Here is a 21,769-nt window from a genome sequence, read left to right as displayed (position 1 = left end):
TACGAGCAGGTGTCTGAAACCATCCTCCTTATTCAAATGTGTGCCTAGGATAAACCCAGTATCAGTTTCTCTCCATCAACCTCTGGTGAAGGTATTGTGGATGAATCACAGCAAAAAGCTGCATATTTATATACATCATTTAAAACCCTCGCTTTGGCCCTTTCTCCTCCATCTTTTCTTTCTTTTTTATTAATTTCTTATGACACAAAGGTATTCTTGTAACAATTAAAGTCTTAAACATGTTGCCACTATTATTTTATTTCACGCTTTTTAATTTAAAATTCAGAAAACCTTAGTTATTAGGTTTTTTTTCCCATGCTTTAAAAATACTCACATACACTGTGTGTTACTGGTAGGATTACATTGTAGTTACTGCTAAAAACACAGTGTGTATTTTGTCAGAGACAAACCACAAACCAGTATCAGTGTGTGTGTGTGTGTGTGTGTGTGTGCGTGTGTGTGTGTGTGTGTGTGTGTGTGTGTGTATGTGTGTGTGCATGTATGTGTGTGTGTGTGTGTGTGTGTGCATGTATGTGTGTGTGCGTGTCACACCTGCTAGCTGACTATATTCTGGTAAACCACTCGCAGTCTAAACCAATGCTGAGAAATTACTGGAGGTCAGGGAGCATGCACGACATATCTACAAACACACACCCGCTTGAAAGTAGGGTGCCATTTGCAGGTCAAAAGATAAACCCAATTTTCCTGCACAGTAAACGAACTGCACGAACTTACGTTACGCAAAAAAAAAAAAAAAATACTGCCACATGCATGCAAATATCAAAAACATGTATCTAACTGGTGCACTTGCAAGTAAACACATCTACAAAAGTGTGAGAGAAAGAGAGAGAAAACACTTCTTCCAGGAAAGAGATCTGGGTTAGGTGAGCCAGCTCTGTCAGTGTTCCATCATGTGACCTAATTTCCTGCCACATCAAAGACGAACAGGAGGTGCCATTTGACCACCTGCGCAAAAACAGAGCCCATACCTCATATGTCTGCTGTTTTATCTACAATAAATCAATCTATAACACGGTACATGTGATTTAGCAGATACGAGTGCAACTTCTGAGTATCTACTTGGCATCTTTAGGAATAGTTAGTAGAACTTCCTCAATTAACCATGGTGATGTCACACAAATGTGTGGCATGCATAACACTTGTTCGCTGCACTAATCTGCTCATTAGCGTTTTTACATGCACCAGAACAAAATGCCAAATACACTGCTGCAGGGTAAATGCCAGTAAATCACACAACCTGCACCGGTATCCATCTTATCAATGTCAATCAGTCAGAAAAAGAATAATTAATGTGCAAACGCAAATTTGTGTTGCCTAGTGGAACGGAAAAAATAAATAAATTACCCCCGGTAAAAAAAGAAAACAGTAACTCATGGATAAACACAACAAATATGATTTGTTAATCTACTTGATTTTACTTAAGAGAAAAATTTATAAACAGGGAAAGTGATCTTGAATGAATATCTGGCAGGTACGTATTTGGGTCTGGCTGCCTCCTGTTGTGGTACACCAAAGCTGTGAAGACATCACGCCTCTAGTTATATTCACTGAAAAGGTAGGCCGTTTCTTACAACAGCCAGAGAGCTCTTGCGCGCGCACGCACAGACACACACACTCAGCACAGAGAATAACCACAAGGGTTCTCAGAAACGCTCACTACCTCGGCACACCCACCTGGCTTTAAAAGCAGATGGTCAAAAAAAAAATGTAAGAAGCAGGGGCGGGGCGATGAAGGAAGAGAAACTGAATCAAGAGTAGAAAATGAGAGGTGAGGGGAACTGGATGGGGAACATTAGGTGATGAAAGGGGAAGATTAAAACGGTGGCAGAAAAGAAGAGGGAAATTACAAGAATATGCAGATGGAAATTAAAGGGCACGGAGCAGTAAAAGGAAACCGAATGCTGCTATCCAACGCCGTGGCAGGAAGACCGAGAGCACGACAGGAATCAGGAGTGTTCAAAAAATGGAAAGGGAAGAAAAAGAAAAGTCAAGTAATTTGCATATTGCTGCCTTGATGTGGGTGAATCATGGAGAAAACCATGACCCTTCGATCTCATAACCACCTACGCACACTTCTGGAACACAACTGTGTGTGTGTGTTGTGTATGTGTCCATGCGGTTGCTTCGTAGGTGTGAGTGTGCACATTTCTTGTTTGTATGCTGTACTCACTCACAGTTTTACCTGTTACAGTACAGTACAGTTTACAGTACATTAACATATACAGTCAAAGTGTGTGTGTGTGTGTTACCGTGCTCTTGTGCGTGCTGTGAATATCTGTCGGTGTGGTGAATACAGACAGATCTCCGTTGAAAATAACATCTGCAAGGGCATTGACCAGTGGCTGATAGTGGATGATTAGAAACACCTGAAAAACAAGAACATAAACACAAAATAAGTAAAATCAGTTTCTGGGCCACTAGAGCTGATTAGAAAATAAATTATACTGTTAAAAATTCATTTAGACATGATCATCTGCACCAACATGTAAGCATTGCAAATTACACAAATATAACTGGCTCCCTTTAGTTAACACGATTTACAGTCAATGGCCACTTTATTAAGTGTGTGTTAATGCAAATACCTGGCAGGAATTCATGTAAACATGAGCAAGGAATTCAAACCAAGCATCAAAATAGGGGAAAGGGGTGAGTTAAGCTACTCTGAACGTGGCTGTTGGCGCCAGACTGGCTGGTCTGACCATTTCCAAAACTGCTGATCTGCTGGGATTTTCCCACACAAACATCTTTAGAGTTTACAGAGAATAATCTCTAAAAACAAAAATATCCAGTGAGCAGCAGTTCTCTGGGAGAAACTGCTTTGTTGATGATGTCAGAGGTCATAGGAGCGTGGCCAGACTGCTTCGATAACTTCGATAACAGTAACTCAAATAACCACTTGTTGAAAACTCAGAAAACTGAGCCTACAATTTGGAGCATAGGTTCAACAAAACTGGACAACATAATATTGGAAAAATATCATCTGGTCTGATGAGTTTCTCCATGAATCCATCCTGCCTTGTATCAGCAATTCAGGCTCCTGGTAGTTCTGGTGCGGGAGAAATTGTTGCTGATACTTTATGACTATAGTGCACCCATCTTCTGATGGCTGTGTCCAGAAGGACAACGCACCATGTCAAAAAGCTCATATAATCTTAAGCAGGTTTGTTGACCATAACTATGAGTTCAATGCACTCAAAAGGCCTCCACAGTCACAAGATCTCAATCCAGCAGAGCAACTTTGGAATGTGGTGGAACGGGAGATTCATATCATAGATGTGTAGCACCTGTAATGCTGTCATGTCAATATGGATCAAAATCTCAGGAATATTTCCAGGACTTTTGTTGAATGTATTCCATGCAGAACTAAGACAGTCCAGGAGGTAAAAGTTGGTTAAAGCAAGTAATAATAAGGTGTAAGTAATAACTAATGCAGCATAAAGTAAAGTTTTATTTCCATTATTCACATAATAAAGCTAGTAGAAAAGGCTTTACAAAGAGCAGCTTGACTGTATGACAATACACCACCGGATTAAGCAGCCACAGCAAGATTACACTCACAAGAGTGTCAGCAGGCAGGCGTGTGTGTGTGTGTGTAACTTACTTGAGACAACAGATAAAGGGACACTTGAGGGTTGATCTTCCGCTCTTCAGACTAAAGAGAGAGAAAGAAACAAGAAGATTTAAGGTGATATATAATAACAACAAGAACATAATGTGTGTGATAATCATTTAGTAGTACGAATATAACAGTCATGACCCATATTGCAAACATTTATCATGTCAAAATTTGATTTAAACAGTGTTTTAACTGTCTAATGTTCAACTATCTGCATTTATAACTCATAATAATTACGCTTTCACCTGGAATATAATCTTTTCAGCTCACCTTTGTTTTTTTATAGATATGTTAGGGCTGTGTGATATGACACAACACACTGGATGATGAAACATTGTGCTGTTGCAAAACATGTTGCAATATTTTTTCATTGCTTTATATGACGATTTGCAATAGTCACCACGGTGTAAAATAGTATGCAGAGTTTATGAATGAGAAGCAAAAATTAGCTGTCAGGTGCTCGAACTAAACTTTACATTTAAATGTTAGAATAGGCTTTCTCTGTGGCACACCATATAATAAAGATCAAGATAACTAGTCATTACAACTTGCATTCATAAATATATATGGTTTCATGCATTGGTCAAAACACTCGACCCCAGGTATACGATGCCCAGCTGAAAACACTTCACACAAGCCGAGTTGCCTCATTTATATTAGGAGTGTCTGCAATGCAGCATACTATGCAAAAGATATGTGGAAGAACAGAACAACACGTCTCTGAATGAACTTAACAGTGTGCTAGGACACTCTGCATTTGAGTCAAGTTTCCCGACAACCATACAGGAGCAGTAATGATAGCCAGAGTGAAGAGTGAAGTTGTGTGTGGTCATCTAGTGTGTAAATCTGGAAGGGGTGGGGAACTCCAGGGCTCAAGGGCCGATGTCCTGCAGGTTTTAGGTATCACCTTGGGTCAACACACTTGAATCAGATGATTAGTTGTTTACCAGGACTTTGCAAAACTTCAAGACATGTTGAGGAGGTAATCTATCCATTTAAATTAGCTGTGTTGGATCAAGGACACATCTAAAACCTGCAGGACACCGGCCCTTGAGGCCTGGAGTTCCCCACCCCTGCACTACGGGATAATGCCACATAAGGCCCATATTTATTTCATTTTTGATTATTTACTTTAAATGTAAAAAAAGAAATAGTACTTTTCATACGGTGATTACATAACTATTCACTGAATTTATAGAAAATGCATTATAATGATATATAGTGTTATTGGGATAGAGGGAGAGAGTATTAAAAGGCTTACTGACCAATCGAAGCACTTTACACCACACATATGGGATACTTTCTATGTTCTATGTAATTTAAGATTTTACCAAATCATATGCAGGCACAGAAGACCATGCAAACTCCACATGGAAAGGCCCCTGAATGGTTTGAACTCAAAACCTAGTGGTAACCTCTATGTCACCCACACAGCACCACCTGCACAAACTGGCAAATACCTAACCTAACCGTAACTTCTAACTCATAGCTTTTCTGAGGTGATCAAGCAAAACCACTGGTTAGTCATTAATCAAGCTAAGAAAAAAAAACTACTACTGCAAACTGAACATTTTTCAACTTTTTAATTTTTCAACTTGATAATTAGCTTAGGAACAGAACCGTACTACACTGCATGTGTGAAATGAAAGGAGGAAACCACTTTAACACAACACACACTTCAACTTTGAACCTGTGAACATCAGTCTAACCAGATGTATTCAGAAATGCACTCCAGAGTAACGTACCGTCTCAGGACTGACCAAAGAGTAAACATAGAGTGGCAGAAAGAGACGGTTGAGGAGGTGGTCGGTTAAAACGTCATTAAGGAATTCACAGTTGATGATGAGGATATCGTTTAGGTAGTGGAGGTGGTCAAGGTGCTCTGCTACCAGGTCACTTAGCTTCCCCCTGTTTTTATGTCTAAGACAGACAGAAAATAAATAAATATATATAACATAGAATAATAAGCATGAGCCAGATCAAGGCTTCAAACAAGGACACTGCTGACATCTAGAGGCTACAGTGAGAAAAACACTTACTCTTCATCCGTCTGTACACACTTGTCCAGTTCGATGACGTGGCTGCCGATAAACCAGACCAAGTTACTGAAATATGGGACCGCGGTCTTATCTCGAATGTAGTGCAGCATGTGCTGGTTGTCCACTAGAGAGAGTAGAGGCATGGAGAGTTATTATCAAGGTCAGTTCCACAAATACAAAGACTCATTCATGTGTACACAAAACATGTGATCCTCGAGGAATACCAGAATATAACCAGATAATTATACACATTTAAAAGCATATTAAAATTTAAAAAAAATTAATTATTTTAAAAAAAATACCCAAAGGGTCAAAATAAGGACACAAATTGTCAATCCACTATCAATAAGGCCAGATGAATTTCCCTTTTATATGTTAATTAGTCAAGAATAAAATGCTTTGCCAATCAGTTTTTGCTCTGTTTAACCCAAGCTTGTGGCCTGAGCTTTCCAGATGCACCCTCTTGAGAGGTGGCCAGTTTAGGTAAGAGCAGTTTTCACACATTAGGTGTGTTTACATATGTTGGGATTACCACTGTATTGGTGGAATGAGTGTTCATCAAATGGGTGCACAGTCTGATTTCCTGCTTTAAGTTATGCTATTCAACTGAGGCCTGCAAATTTAAAGAAGGATAAAAAAAAGCTTTGAAGGATGGGCCTGACCTCTTCGGCTTGCTCCTAACGTCTGCTTAGAGAAAGGCAGCTCCAGGATTATTAGCCACAATTAGAATTTGACCGATATTTTTAAGGCTAATATTGACACTGATATTTGCTGATATTTTATTTCTTCCAGGCAAACAAAACAGAAAAAGTTTCCTAAACATCTGTTATTAGTAAAGAATCATTTAAGTTGTTAACATTCTACTTGGATCATTTGTTCACGTGTTTTGTCAAGAGGCAGGTGCAGAGTGCCCTCTGGTGGCCAAACTATGAAACATCAATGCTGAAAGCATGCCTGAAAAGTATTTCTCCTCTGTCATTACTACTTAAACATTACATTTATTGGTCATTAAAAATGCTGATACTTCTGGATCATCAAATAACTTTTATTGATAAATCGGTCAGTCTTTAACCACTGCACTGCCTGCAGTCAGATTAGATTGAGGCTTAGCCATGTCTTGGGGAAGAATACTAGAAAATAAGAAACTATCTGTCCTATTGCTGTAATAATTTTTATTTCTATTATATTGCGAGCCTTTCAGTGTTAGAGCGCAGATTTTATTTGGGGCAAATATACACAGAACAAAGTGAATTTGTTCACAGTTAACTGGAAGGTGAAAATGTTTTTTTAAAACCTGACAATGCAATCAAAGTTCTGCAGGTCTGCTTATTTAGAGAAAAAAACTTGTTTAAAAAAAAATCTGGTCAAGTCAATATGGTTTCTGGTGCTTATGGGTCTAACTGCAGAACTTTAACAAGCACAGTTACACTGAACTCCTCCAATAATAGACTTTTTTTTGTTTTTTGTTTTTGTTAATTTAATTTGAACTTTAACATACAAGGGTTTTTCAGGGGAAAACAGACAATCAAAAGAAACACAGAAGTAAATGTTCTTTAAGTGTTGACTTAGGTGAATGACAAAAGCAACATCCTGTAGTAAACACCACCAGTCGAATTATAGTAACACTTTTTCATGGAAAATCAAAATGCAAATAAAACCACATGGTTATTATACTTCCAATCCAGACAGGTCAAATTGAGACAAGTAATGCATGAGCAGCCAAATTAAATTCATGAATTACACAATGGATAGGGAGACACTGACTAAATAACCACAGTGATCAAAACTGTTGAGCCCATCACCAAAATAAAAACCAACATGTGGGGCTTAGCTGAAAATTAGGTCGTTGGAACAACAAACCCAAGAAACAAAATGAGACTGTTTTTTACTGCATGAATGAAGTGGATGATACAGAATGATTGAAAAGAATTATGCTAATACTCCATACATTTAGAACAAATACACCATTAGGAGCAAGCAGGGCAGGGTAACAATTCACATTAAAGCTCCCCCCAAAACCCCCAGACTAAGTTAACACTATAGAGCTGAGGTGTCTTGACATCATTCAACACATGAAGAAGAGTAACTGTAAAGAAACTGAACAGGATACCAAGCCCTGAGAAAAAGACTGAATGAATGGAACCAACTTACATGAAACTGGAGTTAGGCAGATGGGACGCGCAGAAAGAGGAGGAAGAGGGAGGGGAGAGACAAAAGAGGAAGAGTGGTTGTTGATAAAGGAGAGGGGGGGGGGGAAACAGACACAGGTTCAATGTGAGTAAAGTGGCGGCTGTGGAGGGGTGGAGGCTGGGAACGACCTCACAAACATTTATTAAAAAATAGCAAGGGCACACCTGGAAAAGGAGTTGCATATGTAATGTACATATTTAAAACTTGTTTTGGGATTTTACGGAGGATTATGTGAACAGCAGACACTGAAACAAGCAGCCCCCACCCCCAAAAAGAACAGTTACATTACTTGAAAAATCAGCGCAATTAGAAAACTTGATTCTACGCAATGACTAAATGCTTTGGGTTCTGAATTAAATCCTTTTTCAGGTGGCCATCTGTTGCAAGGCATGTCCTAAGGAATCATTAAGGAGCATCAATACGAAGTAACCTTCACTGCAATATTTTTAGTGTTGTGATACTCTAAAAATCCAACTAATTACAACTATTAAATCAGCAAAGGGTTTTCCACAATTAAATTATTATTATGCACAAGTGTAGTAGGCAGTCTAAAATTCAGATGTTGTGGGTGGTCCCATGACAATCTCACAGACTTGAAGTCAGAGTTGCTACATTAAAATGATGCTTTTAAAGATTCCTTATTAAAGCATAGCCCGTGGTCAGTTTAGCAATGACACATCCCCTTTAATACTACATTGATTTATAAATGACTTTTGTTCTTATATTGTTCAAAAAAGTTGTACCTTTGGGAGTTAGAATCAGGATGTTATGGACGGCGGAAGAAAGCCATGTTGTACAGAACAAAGTGTTACATGCGGGACGAGACGGACAGATACGGACACAAAGCAACAGCTTGTGAGACTTTAAAGCCTTTACACTGAGCAGCTGTTTCATTTAAGGTGGCAATAAGCATGACATGTACAGAGAAGCCAAAACCATACAAGGCAATACCAGCTTCCCCTGCAATGAAATGCAGACAGCTTGGACGCACAAGGATCGCACATTGATGGCAGGAAGGAGAAACACTGCTGCTGAAAAAGCTGCTGAAAAGGTGTCGATGTTCAGACTGCTACTGCTTTCTGTAGTCTTTCTGAAAGACCTGCAGCCCCCCGCATGACAGAGCTACAGGTGAAGGGATTTCAACACCTAACTGTGCATGGTGCTGGACTGTGTGAAGAGTCTCTTTACAGTATGGTGATTGTAACGTTTATTCTACCACGACTTATTGTGAACTTTAACCCTGTGTGTTGAAACCTCAGGTAATTTTATTAGAACCAAAAAAACAAAAACAAAAAAACTACAACAAGTCTGCTATTTTGTCTAATTTAAATTTTTACATCAAAATGTTTCTTGTTTACTTTTAATGAAATCTTAAGTGTAAAAGCATTCAATTAGCTTTCCAGGGACTATAAAGAATAACACGAGAATCTTAAAAACGTTAAGAATAAATAGTTTTAGTTTGCAAGTGTGGATAAAAAGTTCTAATATTCATATTATCATATCCAGTTAGAATTCTATAAAAAGTAAATGCATGTCATGGTTATAAATAACAACATCGCTTGGACAAAATCTTGTAATGAATAATTCTCCTAAAAAGGCTAATGCGTATAACCAGGAAGAAGATATCCAGCAAAACGTAAATAAAAACAGAATGCAGTGATTTGCAAATCTTATAAATCCAATCTTATTTTATTCACAGTAGAAGACAGATTCAACCCGAACACTAAAACCGAAAAGTTTAACTCTCATGAAAAGCACTGAATAATGTTTAATTTGATGGCAGGAACTGATATCAAAAACGTTTGAAGAGGGGGGAGGTAAGAAGCTGGTAGAGTAATTGGTGCTACAAAGAAACAGTTGGAAGAACATTTTGCAACTAATTAGGTTAATCAGCAACAGTTTAGAATTAAAAATGTGCAGATGCAATAATGTGCACAAGAAAAAAGCAAAACAAAATAAAAAAAACCCTTGTTAATAAATTTTTGAACAATTTCAATGTTCCTCAATGGAACATTAGTCTTTAAATATTTCACCATCTACAGCAGTGGTCCTCAACCCCCAGGCCTCGGACCGGTACCAGTCCGTGAGTCGTTTGGTACCGGGCCGCGAGAGTTGAGGCTTAGGTGAGAAATTTATGGTTTTCATGGTTTTTATCGGTTTTCAGCGTTGTTTTGTTATCGTTTTTATCGTTAACTCGGTTTTCCTGGGTCTTTTCACGTGTGTTATGAATAAATCTTATTTTTTTCAGTACCGGTACTAGTTTTATTTTGTTGTATTTATCCGCGACACCTTAAAGACCGGTCTGTGAAAATATTGTCGGGCATAAACCGGTCCGTGGCGCAAAAAAGGTTGGGGACCGCTGATCTACAGCACTTAATATCAGAAGATTCAGAAAATCTGGAGAAATCTTTGTGTGTGAGCGCCAAGGCCAAAACTCTGAATTCGATGCCCGTGATCTCCGGGCTCTCAGTCGGTGCTCTATTAAAAACAGGCATAATTCTGGCCTCAGGAATGCTTCCAAAAGTCACTGTGTGTGAGCACAGTTCACAGTGCCATCCAAAAACGTGGGTTAAAGTTCTATCACGCAAAGAAGAATCCAAATTTGAACAGATATGATACAGATGCCCCACATTTTGAAACATGTTGCTGCCATTAGCGTTAGAATATAATTATTGGTTTATGAGATCTGCAAATCAATGCTTTCAGTGTTACCAAAATTTTAGTCATTGTCCCCAATTATTTGCAACTGGGGTTGCATGTTGACCCTAAATAAGCAACAAAACATTAAAAGAAAGAAAATTTGCCAGACTGCTTTTTAGTGTGTATTTGTTACAGTGTTACCTGTCAGTCATGCTCATGCACCAGAAGCAGCAGCAAGAAGAGGGAAGAACAGAGAAAGGCGGTCCCAGCATCCCGTGAGAGTGTGTGGATGTAAGCAGCGTGTGCACGTGCGTATTCACGGCACTCACCTTTGTAGACGTTGAGTGTGATGGTTCGGACTGCGATGCGGACCATGCTTTCAGGGTGGTTGAAAAACTTAATGGCCTCGGTGTACAGGGCAAAGTCATTAGTGTGCTGTGTGTGGGAGACAGAGAGTGGGCGCTGGTGAGCAAGACAAGGCACTGCACCATTTTGTTCAGGATGCAAATGACCACAGAGAGAGATAGAAGGCTGCTAAAGGAGACAAGAGTGCTGAATTTTGAAGGTTAAAACTTAACAGGAGCAGTAATCTTATAACATTACTGTTGTTTTAATGAGAAAATACTTAAAAAAAAATACAAAACACTGTTTTGTGAGATTCAGAGGGGTCCACTACAAAGCTAGATTAGTAAGTTAGTGAGCTATGTTGATTCTAAAATCAAGAGCTTTCTGTATCATGCAAGTGGCTCTCTTTCCCACTGGCTAAATCACTGTAGAGTTTCGTTTTAAACTGGCTGGAAGAACCACTCTTTTTTATAGATTGTCTGCTGCAGTTTCATATATGCAAACTGTTAAGCTGAAAATCACTAAAACCAATTTGCATAAATTTGGTGGTTCGGAAAATATTTTTTAAATCTTAGTATCCTTGATTCTAATCTGCTGCTTAGTAACAGCTGGAATTGGAGCTACTAGAACACAGTACACACATTCAAATTCTAATGGATTTGACTTTTACGCGCTGACAATCTAAAGCGATTTCTATGTCTCCTTTATTAAGCAGTCTGACAGTAACGTTTAAACTGGATACTATTATAGCTTAAAGTTTCAAAGCTCTAATGTGCAGCTGTCAACTTACAAATAAACAGCACAGCAGAGAGTGCACTCAGTGATACAATTAAAATTAAACTGTTATTTTATTGCTATGTGTGCTCTTCAGATTAATGATTTTCTTCAGCATTAATTTCTTGGCCTTTTGCAACACCGTTGAAAGGTTTTTATTTTTCTTTACTTTGACGATGTCTGATTGGAAGAGGTGGCACTCGCGTGTGAAGAAAGGGTCACATGACCTGTGGAATGCTCCTTTTTATATGAGCGTGCACAGAGCCTTGACTAGAGAACCCAACTTAACAGAGACCTTATAACCACCGTTGTGATACCAATCAAGCCAGCTAAGCTAAAGAAAGCCCAGCTGTGTCAAACGTCCCTCGTAGTATATCCCCCTGGACCACCTCACGTACTGCTAGACTCATAATAACTCATAATAATCTTGTGCAGTGTTGTTTGTTTTGCCATTAACTTTTCAAGTTTTCATCTTTTAACTATAAAATTCTAGTATTGGCATACCAGTTCCAACAAGAAATTTGAACAAACCAATGTACTTAATTCTGAGCATAATGAGCTTAACAGCAGGGACTTCTTCTTCTAACCATAATAAGATTTTAGAAGCTCAACACGTCTCAACATACCAGCACGCTCCATTTAGCAATTCTGCACAACAACCTGATAACTCTGGATACTACTGTTATCTCTCTCTGTGCCAGTGCCCGATTGTCCACCCGACCATTCCTCAGTTGCTGTGACCTCCAGGCAGTCATAGCTGTGAGTCAAGCATTTAAACAGTCACCCAGAATCACAGCAAATGAGGAGTTCTGAGCCTGACACCAAACCCAAACCGACTTTTTGCAATAGTTTTAAAAATGTGACTTGTGTAGTTCTGAGAAGGAGGAAAGCTGAGCAGTTATCAAACGGCACCATCTGCAGGAGAATAAACTATAGCTAAGACTCCAAAATATGAATAATAATGATAATCAAACTAATAGATTAATTTAAAATATTTATATAACATATAATAATATAAACTGCTTAAAAAAGGTTTTTAATTATTTTTAGAATAAAAAAATATATTTGACTTTAGACCAACAATGTGTCAAGTTGGTTATTAACACTAGATATTTGTTAACACACAAATTAAAACAAAAATGTAATAGTTAACTTAAAAAGACATAAATGTTCTCAGATCTACACAACAGGTCTGGTTTTGGCTTCAGGGGTAACGCTACCATCAACAGTACACCAATAACTTTCCCCAGCACAAAGAGGCCAAGGGAAAGACGATAGATATCACTGAAACATCAGAGGTTAGCAACATCACAAATGAATAGTGTGGTCAGAGTTCTTGGCAACAATCTAAAACCTCATTTGCAAACAAATGACACACAAACACACAATATGTATCATATAGAAAAATAGATTTAGAAACAAGCCCAAGAAATAATGTGTCCGTGCCACGTTCTAAAAATTCAGTTATTTGCTGTGTGCAGTATCTCTTAAATCAATGCTTCTACACAGGAAGCCAGTATTTTGACAGAGAAAATGTGCTGCTGATTTGCAGAAGCTCTGTTTCTATGTTCTGCTGCTAATCTGCCTGTTGGGATAAGCACACTGATAAGCTTTACTGGCAGAAAATGCATGTGACAAATACGGTTCCAGACTGAAACTTACTTTAAGTGTTTTTATTTGTTTAATTGAAGGCATTTCATTTCTAAGGATTGTGAATTTATAACAAAATCAACACAGCCACAAGTTCAAGTGTTGTGCAGTAATTGTGATTATATACACACACAAAATAACCACTCAGATGCCTTATTTTTTTTCCTGTGCAGTCTACAGCTTCCTCATTAAACCACAAAAACAACACTGCACATGTGGAAACAGCCTGCTCGGCCTGCTGGTGCAGCTGCATGCTACTCTCTGCCCCTCACTGAACAGAGTTCACACAATGAAAAGTATGCCTACAGCAGGGCAACAGGAAGTCAGTACTACAATTCCTTTTGAGTTGATTTGTCAGTGGGTTGCTAAGAGAGTTTGAAAAGTGGCAAAATGTAATGACAAAGTTAACAATAAGGAGGTGAACTGAAGTTTGCACAACTGTCCCCCAAGCACTATTTGTATATAATTGCATATTAAAATAAGTGCATGTGTGTAGTAAATTAGATAAAGTATTATATGTATTCCTTAAAATTACTTACTGAGGGGTAAAAAAAATTCCAGTTTTATCATTTGCAGTTTCAGACAGTTGGCTGATATTACAAATTTGCTTCATTGCACACTGCTTCCATCCATAGTGTCTTATGTTTCACCACTTCCTTCCCTCCCTCGTATCTCTCATAAAGATATGCAGACACTGAGCAGAAGGTTCTTCATGTTTTGTTAGCCTGTCTTTTTCCTCTCTCACACCATCCCTTCTCCCCCCCGTAGCCTTACCTCATTATAGAAGAAGTGCACGGTGTGGTTGTTAAGTTTGAGTGACAGGGTCTTAAGGAAGGAGATATAATAAGCCATGATCTCCTCATCCGAGAAGTCAAACTTGTGGACAATAATGGAGTTGACGTGGTTGTTTGATAAGAGATAATCTGTAATGAGAAAGGAGGCGACACGTTTAGGGTACAGAGAAGAGATGGCTTTTATTAAGCCTCCAGATTGTCATGCAATTTATCTAATAGCTCAGCATTTACAGAAAATGACACAGTGTTAAAAGCTGAAGGTGGACTGATTCATTTCACTACCTTAGGTTTTCTTTCACTGTTATTGGAGCAAAGGTGAGGTAAAGCTCTTGTGGTGACTGCAACACCTTGCTGAAATACCAACTTTAGTTTATGTTTATAACAACCCATTGTGAAATGGACAGTATATAATCTACTAAGATTTTGGTTCCCCAGTAACAGATTTAAAACTGTCCGTGAAGTTGGATTTAAGAAATAAGTGCTGAAAGTTAAAGTTTTTAGAACTTGTTTAGTGCCATCTTGTGCCAGTTACAGACTTACATTAGCTTATGTTACCTAACCACCGTTAGAACCGATAACTCAGTGGAATATAAGGAGACTAAAACTTAAAAATCAGTCTAAGGGGATCACTGTTGTACTGCCCCTCACTGCCATGTATTAGCTGTAATATTCGGGTTTGCAAAGCACTTGAAACCAGCGTGAAGGACAGTCTGTTTCAATCACCAGCTCGACAAGCTCTTATACAGAATGCACTGAGCCGCGTGATCAACTCGCAAATCAGATGTTCGCCAAGTGCAATCAGCACTATTTTATGAAATAAAATAATATAGTTTTTTTTTGTCCATTGCATACATCAACCTATTTTTCCTGCGTTAGTAAGAAACTTTGTTATGTTTGACCATGTGGTAACCTGTTATGTTGTAAACTGTTTAGGTGTGCTTGGGAAAAGAGAGACTATTTTATTGTATAAAACAGGCCTCATTGACTTGGGTTTTTGACTCCAGCTTGCTGGTCCAGTAAACCACCTGTCACCTGAGAAAAACAGATTCTCCTTCACACATAGCTCATTTACAAAGTGCTTTATAAACCTGAATATTGCAGCTAACAGGTGGATTATCCCATTTCAGTGCAGTTAGCCAAACAATGAAGAACCACTTACTGCTTAACAGACAGAGAGTTAAAGTACAAAGTAGAGACTTGGTTTGTTAACAACTGAACATAAACTGTAGTACTAGAAAACATAAGGTAAAAAAAATGGAAACACGATTAAAGTTTATACGGTTGAAAAGAGAATAAAGGGTTCAAGAAGCTAGCTGTGATTATGTTAATTTCAAGTATTTAATTAATGGTATAAAAATCTGTTAAATTGTTAGCAGAAAACAACGGATAAACAACTAAGTGAAAAACAACAGCTTGCTAAAAATGTGAATACAAAGTTGTATATTATTAGAAATGGTTAGCGGTTTAATTATTAACTGTACACATTTAAAGTACATATAGTTACATTAATGTATGGATAAACTGTGGATTTGTTAGCTAACAACACAAACTAAATAGCTAGAAACATAGTCACATGAAAGAAAGTTTTCACAGACTTTATACCGTCAGTGCTTTTTACTGCTTTTACAGTTTTTACAAGGTAAGCAGTTGCAAAAAACAGGAAAAGAGTAAAAGAGAAAAGTGGAAATGACCCCCTTAGACTTCTTTATTTTTCCCTGAGTTAACAGTTCTATTAATAGTTACCTAACATAAACTAATGTCAGTCTATTAGCAGCATTAGTCAGAGAGTGAAATGATGTAATACTACTTACATAGGGAAGTCTCATGGCTAATGTTTTCAAAAAGTATATTGAGGGTCTGGAGGAGCTGGACACACACGTAACGTCCAGACTTCTGACGGAGGATGTTCAAGAAGAAGGCAAACATGTTCTTCTCCAGGAAGAAACTGGTCACAGACATAAGACACAAGCAGGTAAAAAAATTTTTTTAATTCAAGTTGACTGAATAACATACAACCATCATAAAATGGACAATGTCTTTAAAAAAAAAAAAGAGAGAGAGACATTACCCTGCTTACTAATATTATGGTTAGGTGTTTATTTATCATTTTCATACAGTATTCTTAATTTACAGCACTGTGCACTTGAACAACCTCTGAGTGTTGGCTAAAGACTTTTGCACAGTACTGTAATTCTTATTCTTATCGCAGTTGTTCTACTCACTACACCCAAATGCATCTCAGCTGACTCTCACTTTACTTTCCAGAATATTTCAACACTGTTAGACCATCATAATTTATGTGCAGCGATATACTGACTTTCTGCACTTACAGACCGCAAACTTCACCTTAAAAAAAAATTATCTCAGACTAATTCTTTGTTTAATATTAGGTTCTCATTTTAGAGAAGTAAACACCTCAGTACTTTGCATCATAGAAACTGGATAATGTTTAAAATCATCACTTTGATAGCAGAGTAAGATGTCACTTTAACTCCCACATTAGAGTACCACCTTCATATCTGTATTTAAAAGTGATGAATCGCACACTAAGACTTGAACTGGGACTTACTCAAACACAGAGCTGTCATTCTGGTCCCCCCAGATGAGGATCTCTGTGATCGAGCGGATGGTCTCCACCAGAAGGTTCCTGTTGTGATCTGTTACTGTTGTGTTTTTTGTCAAGACGTGGTACATATACCTGATAGAGAGAGTTACAGAAATAAGGTGAAAATGTGAAAGAGGAGGTGACAAAAGCCATTTGTTTAAATTTGACTGAAGTCATTAACATTCACATATCTGTATCTAAACCTAGCAGGACAAAGATTGCACTGATCGCGTGACATTGCAGAAAGCTGCTAGATAAACCTAATAACGTTTCAAAGGAATATTGATAGATGCAGTAGCGCTGTTACTGGGCTGGTGCAGTGTAATAACCACTAACCTAGAAACTTGTGCACACAAGAGGTTTCCCTCATTTAGCCTCACTAGAGCCCTGGCTCGGGATTTTATGTCCTGATTCAGGTTGATCGAAATCACCCCTCAATGTCATGCACCTGTTGGGGTTAAACGAATGCATGTTTTCGTACTCTGGTAAAAGCCAGTGTTTTCCAGCATGAGCTCTTTTAATTCAGCCTCCATGCAAGCTTTACAAAATTGGTAAATACAGTTCTTCGTGTATTAATGATATTCAGATTAAAATTTAATTTAAACACTTAATTTATCGTCTTAATTTATAGTGTCAATTCGGTTTTTGTCTGCTAGGACTACATCAGATTTTACTTACCTCGCAAAACATAATAAAAAAAATCCAGTAATCCTTGCTTTATTACAATTTGATTGAATAAATGCATTTACACACATTCACTACTGCTAAATATAACGCTGGTAAAAAACGACTGTCGTTTTCAACCAGCGACCACTTAGGCTAACATTAGCTTATTTCATGCTAACTACTCACTTCAAATGGTCCAGGGAGTGGATATTTTTCGCTTTCCCCTGTCCTCCAACCCAGCTCCGTGACCGGCCAAACATGGTTGCGGTTTTAATGGGACTGCAATTTTGCCGGGCGCCTTGTTTTGCTAGTGTTAGTGTTCGTATCTATCCATTACACCCACTTTCCCGTTCGGCTAGCTGCTTAGCAAACAGGGGGTGATAGGCGGTGATGGTAGCCACTGCGGGGTCATTACGTAATAGCGTGGGCAAAGGGAGTTGTAGTTCTTTTCCCTACGAGAGGGTTTACAGTAGAACTGAGAAAAAACTACAACCAATGACTTCCCATGCTATCAATGATGGTTAAAGCACGCGACCATAACTGTTTTGGTGATTGACAGCTCTAAGGCCAATCAAATGCCGACGCTTTGGTTGGTTGCTGGTTGGGACTGTTTTGATGCGGTTGGCAGAAATGTTAAGACGGGACATTATAAACTATAAATAATTCGACGTGTGTTTTTGTGAATAGTTCGTCTCTTTCTGTCCGGGTGTGTAAACAACAAGTCCGCAGTAGTTTTCTTGCATTTTTTAGACCGACTCCTATGCTACTTTTTTATTTTATTTTATTTTTTAGCTCTAGCCACCAGCTGGCATGGCGTGAATTCAACAAACTCACGGAGTCAATGCCAAGAATGCGTCGAGCTAACTGGCTGTGATATTTGAATGTGTTCCTCTGGTTATAATTAGCTATGGACTTTATGTTGTTTAGCCCGCATGATTTCCTGTCGTTTTCTTCTGGACCGTACAGATAAGCTACTACATTGAGGGCTTCCTCTGAATCGTCGTTGCAGGCCAGGACGGGCCGAAATGGATGCCCCAATCCCAGCTACCCACACAGACTTCTAACGCTGACAGCAACAACTTCAGGCCACACACACACACACACACACACACATACACAAGAACCCCTATCCGTGGCTTTCTTTATTTTCTATGACACACCAAATTTATGCCCAGCTAGATTCGGTGGAATCGCTCCTGGACGAACTCCCATATATGTTTTATTTGGGCCTGTTCTTTGTCAACGTCCTGATCCTCTATTATGCCTTCCTGATGGAGTACATCGTCCTGAATGTGGGGATAGTATTCCTGCCTGAGGATATGGACCAGGCACTGGTGGACCTCGGGGTGCTGTCCGACCCGGCCTCTGTTCCCTATGACACGGACACGGAGCTGGATGTGTTTGAGGGATATCTGGAGTGACAAGGCGGTCCTGGAAGGAAAAAACGGAATAATCAGATTTTGATAATGATGTTGCTGGGATCAAGAGGTCAGGCTGGTGCTCCCAGGTCAGCAGTTTGTTGGGAAAATGCCTCAAAGTGGATGCTTCTTAAGCTTTTTGTTCAGAGAGGCACATCAGGCAAAAAGTAAGCAAATGGCACAAGTGCAGTCAAACGTTTAAGTATTTAGACAGTCATAGTTTTGCAATTTTGATTCCATACACCAGGACACTGTGATTGAAGTACAGACTGTCAGTTTTTCTTTTGCATTAACTTTTTAGGAATTACAGCCTCTTCTTATACATAGTCACCCATTTACATAGGCTGAAAAGTAGTTCTTCAAGTGTTCATTTGGTGATGATTTCCATGGGTTCAAGACTTCTAGACAAAAGATATTTATCCAAGCAGTTCTTTCATTTAAAATTTAAAATCCAGTTACTATCGAAGCTCTGAACACGGAGGACTGCATAAAAACAGCTGTAGTTTCTAAACTGTTAAATACTTTTGTGCAATCCCTGACTTAAAGCTGAAAGTCTGCACATGATTGTTTGATTGTTAAAATCCACTGTGGTGGTGTACAGAGGCAAAGATTGTGTAGTTCTCCAAACACCAGATTGTAATAGTCAATAAGTAAGCACCATATGTTCAGCACACTTTAATAGCCAGTATATCTGTTATAAAGTCAAATTTAAAAATCAAGCTCTACCTTTTTATGATGGTAAATGTTTTTTTTGTGTCCACAGGTAGGTTGAGGATTCATCTCTTGCAGACTTATGATCCGTGACTGTTTGATGGAAAGAGCACTTTGGGAAGGCGTGTTCCCAGCAGAATATCAAGCAACCACAAGAGGTTAGCGCTGGCCTCTGCTACCCTCGCTTTGGATACAACGAAAATGGAAGCACAGCATGGTGCAGGAGAACGGAGAGAGACAGCTGTTCCCTTTGGAAGAAAAATTAATGTTGCCAGGGATGTGGATCTATCCAGGAACTGGAAGTTCACTCTAAAAGCAAAATGTGTTTGAAACTTGCCGCATCAGCCACGGTGTGATGTCCTACAATGTGACATATGGCAGTAGAACTGGTGAAGTGCAGGAAAACAATGTCCAATAAGCATGATGAATACTTAATCACTCACAGAACAACTTAAGTCACCGTTTTATCCTCTAATACAGAATCCATTTCTCTCTTAAGAACATCCTCGCGGAGATTTGGGTCCACTAACATCACCCTTACTCTCAGAAGCACAGCTAAGGATTATGGAAGCACTGGTGAAGCATAACACTGTCTCTGAACTGAGGCGGGGAAGATGTAGGACATAAAAGTGCCGTAAACTTTTTAATATTGTCACTACGCCATTCACCACAAGTCAGAGTATTAAAGTGTCGAGAAAGAGGTATTTCTTTAGTGCTGTACCCCTTTGTTTGTCAGTAATTAGGCGGAGTGGTGACCACTGTGATCACAGCTGGCCAAACCTGTCAAATGTCTGAAAAGGAGCCTCTAAAGAAAGGCTTCATTCTTTTTTTTTTTTAAAAAAAACAACAACAACAATTTACTGAGAGACGAGATGCATTATGCTGACCGTCTTCAGAGGATTTTGAGCCAGCTGTTTAATTCCTTGTGTTCTCCTGCTTGTGCTGTCACAAATTTAGAGCTGCTTTTTATGAAGTGTATATTCTCAACAGCAATAATAAACTGGATTCAAGCAATGGATCAGTTACATAGTTATACAAATGAAATGGTTCACAGGTAACCATTTCATCCATGAGCTTGGCCAATTGTGGATGGGGAGAAAGTAAATATAAATTGTCTATATTTTGCTAGGCAGCTTTTCACCGAGATTGCTGGTGCTGGTATTTTCCCTCGTCAGCACTCAATATAGGGAGATAATAATCCACAGCCACACTGTGTAATTAACTAATAGGGAAAAAGGGAATAAAAAGTCTTGCTGTGATTCAAGAACATGGATGAAAACAAAGTAATTTAAGAATGTTTTTCAGAGAGTTGGCACCAGAGTTTAACAAAAAGCCGATCATTGATACCTGATACCAAATCGTTTTTTATGTGGGTTAAGGCCTTGGTGATATTTTGGTAGTTGTTTTTGTCAAGATGTCCATAGCTAAGTTTTTTTGGAGGGAAAACATGTGTTTGGAAACAGTATTTAGACCACAGGGCACTAAAACTCAGGATACTAATAAAATATATAGTATGAATACTGTGTGTATTCCATACGTTTATGTGGAATTTAATCAAACAGGAACAGAATCAATACGAGGTAAGGCTGTGAATAGGAGATAATATTTAAGGAAGTGTGTAATCTCGCTGTCTCATGCTGTAAACAATGTTAGCAGGTGGCTTTCTTTTCATTGACCAATGTCAGTACAACAGTGCTTCTTAGTTTTGGTATGAAAACAGTAGCATCTGAAGCTGTAACAGATTTCCTAATTTTGTACAAAAGTCAGTGGCCATGCTGTTTCCCAGGCATGCTACCCTGTTCAGGGCCACCATCATCATCATCATCTCGCGGGAAACATACAACCTGTGCTTGTGTCGTCCCACCGCATCGGCTTCTTTGCAGACATGCACATGCTCAAATGAACTGTAGAGTTTTATTTTCCATTGTGTATTTAATAAACTTTGAGCGAATGCCAGCTTGTAGCCTCTTTCTTTAAACCATCAGCTTGTGTATTTCTGCAGGTGTGAGGGTTTTATTAATAATCATGTGCATCAGCGTGATGTCATATTGCTTTTTAACCACAAGAGGGAGTGAGTGCAACAGAGAACAGCAGCAGTGGCTTCAAATTGTGGGAATTCTTTGAAGTCTCCACAATTCGATGATGGAAATCCCCAACAATGCTAAGTGTTCAGATTTGTTAGAATTTGCAAAGCGTGGTGGGAGTACGCTCTGCGTGATAACTGCCAGATGACGGCCTGTTATTTGATTCGACTCCGAGAAGCGGTACTGCCAGGAACTGTAGATGGACATTTGCTTACT

The 21,769-nt window shown here is 38.8% G+C and overlaps 2 protein-coding genes across 6 annotated transcripts in view; one reads left to right on the top strand and one right to left on the bottom strand.

Annotated features, from left to right (window-relative positions):
* The window catches only part of clec16a (C-type lectin domain containing 16A), a 52,524-nt gene extending 34,749 nt beyond the window's left edge, over nucleotides 1–17,775 (bottom strand). For 2 of the 4 annotated variants that reach the window (XM_026165478.1, XM_026165480.1), the window contains exons 1-10: nucleotides 17,527–17,774; nucleotides 16,639–16,767; nucleotides 15,881–16,014; nucleotides 14,050–14,198; nucleotides 10,836–10,941; nucleotides 7,828–7,833; nucleotides 5,677–5,800; nucleotides 5,383–5,557; nucleotides 3,623–3,673; nucleotides 2,271–2,387 (exon numbers count right to left, since the gene is read on the bottom strand). In XM_026165478.1, the coding sequence (XP_026021263.1) occupies nucleotides 2,271–2,387; nucleotides 3,623–3,673; nucleotides 5,383–5,557; nucleotides 5,677–5,800; nucleotides 7,828–7,833; nucleotides 10,836–10,941; nucleotides 14,050–14,198; nucleotides 15,881–16,014; nucleotides 16,639–16,767; nucleotides 17,527–17,600 (1,065 nt within the window). In that variant the 5' untranslated portion in view covers nucleotides 17,601–17,774. Of the gene's footprint in view, nucleotides 1–2,270; nucleotides 2,388–3,622; nucleotides 3,674–5,382; nucleotides 5,558–5,676; nucleotides 5,801–7,827; nucleotides 7,834–10,835; nucleotides 10,942–14,049; nucleotides 14,199–15,880; nucleotides 16,015–16,638; nucleotides 16,768–17,526 lie in introns of all 4 variants that reach the window. The other 2 variants (XM_026165481.1, XM_026165479.1) reach the window with 2 other exon arrangements.
* A 106-nt stretch (nucleotides 17,776–17,881) lies between these two features.
* On the top strand, nucleotides 17,882–21,425 carry dexi (Dexi homolog (mouse)). 2 transcript variants are annotated; one of them, XM_026165477.1, is made up of 2 exons: nucleotides 17,882–18,847; nucleotides 19,522–21,425. In XM_026165477.1, exon 1 carries the CDS (start codon nucleotides 18,492–18,494, stop codon nucleotides 18,759–18,761), a length of 270 nt encoding a protein of 89 aa, XP_026021262.1. In that variant the 5' UTR covers nucleotides 17,882–18,491; the 3' UTR covers nucleotides 18,762–18,847; nucleotides 19,522–21,425. The 2 variants fall into 2 exon arrangements, with proteins under 2 accessions (XP_026021262.1, XP_026021261.1); XM_026165476.1 differs by having other exon boundaries at nucleotides 17,882–18,925.
* The last annotated feature ends 344 nt before the right edge of the window (nucleotides 21,426–21,769 follow it).

Source organism: Astatotilapia calliptera, chromosome 4 (genome assembly GCF_900246225.1).
Source record: "Astatotilapia calliptera chromosome 4, fAstCal1.2, whole genome shotgun sequence".
NCBI lineage: Eukaryota > Metazoa > Chordata > Actinopteri > Cichliformes > Cichlidae > Astatotilapia > Astatotilapia calliptera.
Note: the sequence above shows the minus strand (reverse complement) of the source record. Positions and strands in the feature narration are given on the sequence as shown.